Source organism: Mangifera indica, chromosome 19 (genome assembly GCF_011075055.1).
Source record: "Mangifera indica cultivar Alphonso chromosome 19, CATAS_Mindica_2.1, whole genome shotgun sequence".
Taxonomy (NCBI): Eukaryota; Viridiplantae; Streptophyta; class Magnoliopsida; order Sapindales; family Anacardiaceae; genus Mangifera; species Mangifera indica.
In genome coordinates, this window is record NC_058155.1 from 5835431 (window position 1) to 5843097 (window position 7667).

Consider the following 7667-nt stretch of genomic DNA (forward strand, 5'->3'; position numbering starts at 1 on the left):
AACCTGGGCATTTTTGCTTAAACCTGAATTTTTTGGGCAATTTCGCTTAGACTCCTTTAATTTTGCCTAATTTTTAAAATTTCCCTAATATTTATTTTGAATGTACATTCATGGGCTGCGAATAAATTTTCTTTGCTACTAAGAAAATTAGTACAGGCAGTTGACAACAGTGAAAAGACGCGAAACATCTGAGTTCTGTGAGGACTGGGATCAACGCAAACAAAATTACCCACGCGTCAATTCTTTTCTCCTTTTTCTTTTTTTAATAAATCAAAACTTTTTCTCTCTATAAAAAGTCCCGTTTTTTATTTGACTTTTAAAAGAATGTGATCACATTTTAAACTCTTTTTCAAACCCCACAAGAAACTTAGATGTTGTCCGTACACTGATGACAACTTGTTTGATAAGGGGAGCGACGTCATGAAGAGGAGACTGAAGACTTTTCTTTTCTTCCTTGAGACACCAAACGGCCGAATGGGAATGGAATAAATGAGCGAATGACTTTTGGGCTCTTTAATATGCTTTTAAAAAGCATTTCAAGGTGTGATATGATATGCCAAACAAAAGACGATGTTAAATGTGTTAGCAGCTTTTCAAGTGGAAGTACTGTAGATTCCTTGTCTCTTCATTGCATTTGCATGGTGTTTTCTTCCTACTGAAGTAAGCTAGTTGCCTCTCATTAGTAAAGCTACTTCATTTGACTGTGTAATTCTCAGAAGAAGGATCAGTGGATATGATGATGGAAGGTGAAGGTAGTAGTAGCAGCAAGAAGAGAGGAGTTCAAAATCATGACGATGGCTTCATTAATACTCTCTTTTCCTGGTCTCTTGATGACATTCGTAACAAAAATCTTTTCAGTCATAAGGTTTGCTTTCTTTACTCTTCTTCATTTTCAGTAACTAATAAATTTTAATAAAGAAACTCATATTTTATATTTATATCCCTAGGATATACCAGTTAATAATTTTCCCTTTTAATCATCTGTAATGTTCGATGTTATGTTTGTTTGGCTTTTTAATTGTTACGTTCGGCGTTTCCCTTTTAATCATCTGTAATGTTCAGTTGTCTATGAAAATGGAGCAATGTTTTTAACTGCGGCATTGGCGTTTCCCGCTCATTCTTGTGTAAATGTTGGGGATGCTCCTCTCTTATTAGTGCAGTGCGGCTTTACAAAAAGAAATATTTGTAGTTTGTTTCCTTTTTTTTTATTTTTATTTTTTTGGCAACGGTTGATCTCATTCAGCAACAAGCTTTAGATGAGATTTCTCTTTACTTTCTAGTGCTTTCATCTTACGTTCAAGTTCATGCTGGCTGAAAATGGCTTAATTGATATTTTATTACTGAATTGAGTAATTGTTTTATTCCTTTCAGGTGGAAAAAATTCCGGAATCATTTGAATCTGTCACTCAGTATTTGGGGTCATTTGTTTATCCTTTGTTGGAAGAAACACGAGCAGAACTGTCTTCACCTATGGAGATCATTTCAAGAGCACCTTATGCTAAGGTGGATGTTTTTAGGCCTCTTGGATCTGAGTTATTTGATGTTAAGATTGATTACTGGAGGAACAGGTTCAGTAACAATGGTAAAGAGCCTTATAAAACTTTGCGGGGGATATTTTAATTTTAGCAGATGCGAAACCTGAAACTATTTCCGACTTGGAGAGGGTTGGTAGAATGTGGTCTTTTCTATCAGTCATGACAATCGCTGAGGATGATAATGATAGCACTTCTACTTACTTTAAAGTGAAGGCTTCAAAAAGCATCCAGCAGTTTGAAAGGGAGAAATCACTGTTTGTGATTTTCTTGGCAAATATTACTACTAACAGAAGAATATGGAAATCCTTGAACATGTCCCGAAATTTGAAGATTATCAAAAAAGTTTTACGCGGGAATTCCGTGGTAAGTTTTCTGAAGATGATTTACTTATACTATACTTATTCTTGCTGACATACATTGTGTAGTTTTTGATTGAGACTTGCATGTTGCATGACAGTCGGAGGAAAGTTGCCAAGTCTGTTCTGAACTGAATGGAGGGATCTTATATGAGAAATTTGGTAGTGGCTTATCATCGACATTGAATGATTCGCAATTGAATGCAGTTCTTGCCTGTCTTGATGGAGTGCGTTGTGATCACAAGTCCTCTGTGCAACTTATATGGGGTCCCCCTGGAACAGGGAAAACTAAAGCTGTTAGTATGCTTCTCTTTACTCTGTTGAAAACAAAATGCAGAACCCTTACTTGTGCCCCGACGAATGTTGCAATTACAGAAGTTGCTTCTCGTGTTCTGAAGCTGCTGAAAGAATCGATTAAAACTGATGACTATGGAAGTGAGACTCTGATGCTTCCTCTTGGAGATATTCTCTTGTTTGGGAGTAAGGAGAGACTCAAAGTTGGTCAAGAAATAGAAGAAATATATTTGGATTATCGCGTTAAAAAGCTTTCAGAGTGTTTTGGTACGCTGACTGGCTGGAGGCATTGCTTCTCATCCATGATGGATTTACTTGAAGATTGTGTTTCTCAGTATCACATTTTCTTGGAGAATAAATTGGTAAAGAAGAGAGAAAGTACTGACAAAAATGAAGTCAAAGAGAATTACAGGAATATGGAAATGGAAGGTGACAATGAGGAGTTTAAATCATTTCTTGAATTTGTGAGAGATAGATTTAAACATACTGCTACTCCTCTTAGGAATTGTATATTTATCTTCTGCACTCACATACCAAAACGTTTCATTTTGGAAAGTAATTTTCAAAATATGATAGATCTTATCAGTTTACTTGATTCTTTCGAAACTTTGTTGTTTCAAAAAAATGTAGTTTCTGACGAGCTGCAAGAGCTCTTTTCACATTCAGTAGCTGAAGAGTTTTTTTCATCACCTGGGCATAGAAATTACTTGTTGCAGAAAAGGAGAGGTGAATGCCATACAGTTTTAAAAAATCTTCAGGATTCCTTTAATAAACTTAAGTTTCCAAGTGGTATGAACATAGATTCATTAAAAGCTTTCTGCTTTAAAACAGCTTCTGTAATATTTTGCACTGCTTCTAGTTCATTTAAGCTGCATTCAGTGGCCATGGAACCACTGAACGTTCTGGTCATTGATGAAGCGGCACAACTAAAAGAAAGTGAGTCGACAATACCCCTGCAACTGTTGGGCTTAAATCATACTATTCTCATTGGGGATGAGTGCCAATTGCCAGCAATGGTTAAAAGCAAGGTATGGTTTATGTTATTTCAACAGTTCTGGTGACTTTTTTGTATTTGGCCTTTGCTTTACTTTTTAAGTTCCTTTGTTCGGCTTTTTTTTTATCAGGTTACTGACGAAGCTTCCTTCGGGAGAAGCTTATTTGAGAGGCTGAGCTCATTGGGTCGCTCTAAACACCTGCTCAATACACAGTATCGGATGCACCCCTCAATTAGCTGCTTCCCAAATTCTTATTTTTATAACAACCGGATTTGGGATTCTCCTAATGTTAAAAGAAGAATCAACAAAAATGTCTTTTTGCCAAGATCTCCAATATTCCGTCCATATTCTTTCATCAATATTCTTGAAGGGAGAGAAGAGTCCATTGGCCGTAGCTGGAGAAATATGGTTGAGGTAGCTGTTGTGATGAAAATATTGCAGAACCTGTACAAAGGTATGTGTTGTTGGAGTCTCATGTTTATATTAGCATATCATTCATTTAAATTCTGATATTCCACTTTGAGAAACAAAACATTAGCTCTATATTGTCAGCATTTTAATTGATGACTGTATGTCCCAGAGGCTTAACCTACCTTTCTATAGCAGGCAATTAATGAAACTAGCTTTTTTGAGAATAATTTATACATTTACATGGCCTTTTATTTCAATTATGCAAATGGAAATCTAAAAGTGCGGATTTCTTGTTAATATCTAATGCTATATACTGTCAAATTTTTATTGGCTAACATCTCATGCATGTACTAATTTGTATTATGCATCACTTGTTAAACATGATTGAAGAGAAAGAGTTAAATTAAATAATGAAATCATTATATAAATGGCATGAATTGTTTCAACTTGAACAAATTCCAAACATACTTCTATTGAATCTCCTTATTATATCCATGGTAATTCATAATATGCAGATTGGAATGACTCAAAACAGAAGCTGAGCATTGGCATAGTCTCACCTTACAGTGCTCAAGTACAAGCAATTGAAAAAAAACTTGGAGGCAAGTATGATGACTCTGATGACTTTACTGTAAAAGTGAAGTCGATTGATGGGTTTCAAGGTGGTGAGGAGGACATTATTATAATTTCCACTGTGAGAAGCAACGAAAGGGGATCCATTGGATTCTTGTCCAAGCCACAGAGAATCAATGTTGCACTTACAAGGGCCAGGTATACATGTAAATATTGTACATTGTGTTTTGTTCATTTTAGTAACTATAGTGAATAACTACGGTCCCTTTGATACCCTCTAGGCACTGTTTATGGATTTTAGGGAATGAAAGGACCTTAACTCATGGTGAATCTGTTTGGAAAATCTTAATCAATGATGCTAAGGACCGCTGTTGTTTCTTTAATGCTGTTGAAGATAAGGATTTGGCCAAAGCTATATTAGAGCCCAAAAAAGAGCTTAATGAATTGAATGAATTGCTGAATGCTGACAGTGTACTTTTCAACAATCAAAAGTGGAAGGTATATTGTTTCCTTAGCTATACTTGCTTTGCCAATCAATTTTTCCTACCATGGTTAGTGCTTATATTTGTCAGTGACGCTGATTTCACTTGGATGTTCACTTGAATAACCTATTCTTGCAGCAGAACAGGAGTACTAAAGGCAAGGCAACGGAGGCAGGTTCAGAAGAGAAATTGGATAAGGACAGTAAGGAGGCATTGCAAGTTCATCTAGCCTCTGGTTCCCAGTGGCCAGAAAATTCTCAGAAGATTGAAAACAAGGGGAAGGGAAAGAAAAAGCCTAAGAGAAAGAACAAGCGAAATGGTAAGCAGAAAAACTAGCAACCAAAGCTAAGATTTTGCATTTCTGAACTTGATTGCCTTATGGTACAAATGGCCAAGTTTGTCAGTCTTTCTGGTTATATAAGAACAAATTGTTATTTTATATTTTAAATATTTATTGATATTGAATGGTCAGTTTTGTTTCACAGAATTCTGGCGACAGAAAGATGCAGATGATGAAAAGAGCATTTTGTTGAATGCCCCAGCAGTTGAGGTAATTTCATTTCTTTTTTCACATCTGTTGAATGCAGTATGAATGAAGTAATAAGATTAGATTTAGATTTTTTTTTTTTTGGGTGATTTTACAGTTGGATGTTCACTTGAATAACCTAATCTTGCAGCAGAATAGGAGTACTAAAGGCAAGGCAACAGAGGCGGGTTCAGAAGAGAAATTGGATAAGGACAGGAAGGAGGCATTGCAAGTTCATCTAGCCACTGGTTCCCAGTGGCCAGAAAATTCTGAGAAGATTGAAAACAAGGGGAAAGGAATGAAAAAGCCTAAGAGAAAGAACAAGCGAAATGGTAAGCAGAAAAACTAGCAACCAAAGCTAAGATTTTGCATTTCTGAACTTGATTACCTTATGGTACAAATAGCCAAGTTTGTCAGTCTTTCTGGTTATATAAGAACAAATTTTTATTTTATATTTTAAATATTTCTTGATATTGAATGGTCAGTTATGTTTCACAGAATTCTGGCAACAGAAAGATGCAGATGATGAAAAGAGCATTTTGTTGAATGCCCCAGCAATTGAGGTAATTTCATTTCTCTTTTCACATCTGTTGAATGCAGTATGAATGAAGTAATAACATTAGATTTAGATTTTTTTTTTTTTGGTGATTTTACCGTTGGATGTTCACTTGAATAACCTAATCTTGCAGCAGAATAGGAGTACTAAAGGCAAGGCAACAGAGGCGGGATCAGAAGATAAATTGGATAAGGACAGTAAGGAGGCATTGCAAGTTCATCTAGCCTCTGGTTCCCAGTGGCCAGAAAATTCTCAGAAGATTGAAAACAAGGGGAAGGGAAAGAAAAAGCCTAAGAGAAAGAACAAGCGAAATGGTAAGCAGAAAAACTAGCAACCAAAGCTAAGATTTTGCATTTCTGAACTTGATTACCTTATGGTACAAATGGCAAAGTTTGTCAGTCTTTCTGGTTATATAAGAACAAATTGTTATTTTATATTTTAAATATTTATTGATATTAAATGGTCAGTTTTGTTTCACAGAATTCTGGCAACAGAAAGATGCAGATGATGAAAAGAGCATTTTGTTGAATGCCCCAGCAGTTGAGGTAATTTCATTTCTTTTTTCGCATCTATTAAATACAGTTTGAAGTAATAAGATTACATTAAGATTTTTTTTTTTTGTGATTTTACGGTTGGATGTTCACTTGAATAGCCTAATCTTGCAGCAGAATAGGAGTACTAAAGGCAAGGCAACAAAGGCGGGATCAGAAGAGAAATTGGATAAGGACAGTAAGGAGGCATTGCAAGTTCATCTAGCCTCTGGTTCCCAGCGGCCAGAAAATTCTGAGAAGATTGAAAACAAGGGGAAGGGAAAGAAAAGGCCTAAGAGAAAGAACAAGCGAAATGGTAAGCAGAAAAACTAGCAACCAAAGCTAAGATTTCGCATTTCTGAACTTGATTACCTTATGGTACAAATGGCCAAAAATCCTTTGCGGTTTGATTCTAAAAAGTACTGTTTTTGTACTGGAGGTTGCTACAACGATTATTCAATCATGGACTAAACACTTCATGGTTGAATGGTTGTATTATCAACGTCCCTTACAGGGAACAAATTTTCAAATTGTTTATTTGAATGCAGAATGTGGATAATTTAATTTTATTAATTTGGTATATAAATGAATAATGCCATAATATATATATATATATATATATATATATATATATATATATTCACAATATGAATGTTGGTATACATAGTAATGCAGAAGATATATGTGATTGTGTAGCCGCTCTCGCATTAGATCCTAAAGCCTTGTCTACAACAAACGTGAAATTGCTGGCTAAGATAGCGCTAAACTTGGCTGTATCTAATTCCACAAGCAGCCTAAAATACATTGATGCAATGGCGAAGAAGGAAAAATCTTCACCGAGACTGAAATCGGCACACGAGTTCTGCATTTCACAGTATCAGTACACCGTGAATTCATTCAAAAGTGCTTTGAGCGACTTGGATGTAGATCCTATGACTGCAAATTATGATGCAAAAGTTGCTTCTGATGGTGCATCTTACTGTGCAGACAAAATGAAATCTGAGGGATTTCAATCTAAAGACGGTTACCAATAAGATGCGCTGAATTAATTGGTATAAATAATATTCTATGGCATGGTTACATTACATACGGGAAAGTTTTCTTCTTTTTTTGGGAATAATTACTGATGTTATCTATTTGAATCAAATGATTTAATTTTATTAATATGGTGGCATCTGAGGGTATTTATGTCTATTTTCAATAGTTATATAGATTAGACAAGGTGAAAGATTAATCAATTATTTTTATCCAGATCAATTCCCTCGATAAATTATTCTTCAATTAGTTGGATGAGATTGTATGATGCAAAAGATATTTCTGATTAATTACATAATGTAGCGAAAATGTTTTTTATTCTTAATTAATTGTTTAAATTAAGATGACATGATAAATAATGTGTGATACCCACA

General features: G+C 35.2%; 2 protein-coding genes across 2 annotated transcripts; both read left to right on the forward strand.

Annotated features, from left to right (window-relative positions):
- Positions 1–438: 438 nt before the first annotated feature.
- LOC123202849 lies at positions 439–1608 on the forward strand (the record flags this gene model as incomplete). Its single annotated transcript, XM_044619000.1, has 2 exons — positions 439–865; positions 1372–1608. Coding segments are annotated over exons 1-2 (369 nt in total), but the record flags the coding sequence as incomplete, so codon positions are not given.
- A 4-nt stretch (positions 1609–1612) lies between these two features.
- On the forward strand, positions 1613–7423 carry LOC123203176 (uncharacterized ATP-dependent helicase C29A10.10c-like). Its single transcript, XM_044619392.1, has 14 exons — positions 1613–1898; positions 1993–2911; positions 3017–3213; positions 3310–3634; positions 4107–4362; positions 4446–4662; positions 4785–4965; positions 5132–5196; positions 5324–5504; positions 5671–5735; positions 5862–6042; positions 6209–6273; positions 6394–6574; positions 6955–7423. The coding sequence occupies exons 1-14, from the start codon at positions 1674–1676 to the stop codon at positions 7290–7292; spliced, it is 3396 nt and encodes a 1131-aa protein (XP_044475327.1). The 5' UTR covers positions 1613–1673; the 3' UTR covers positions 7293–7423.
- Positions 7424–7667: the final 244 nt, after the last annotated feature.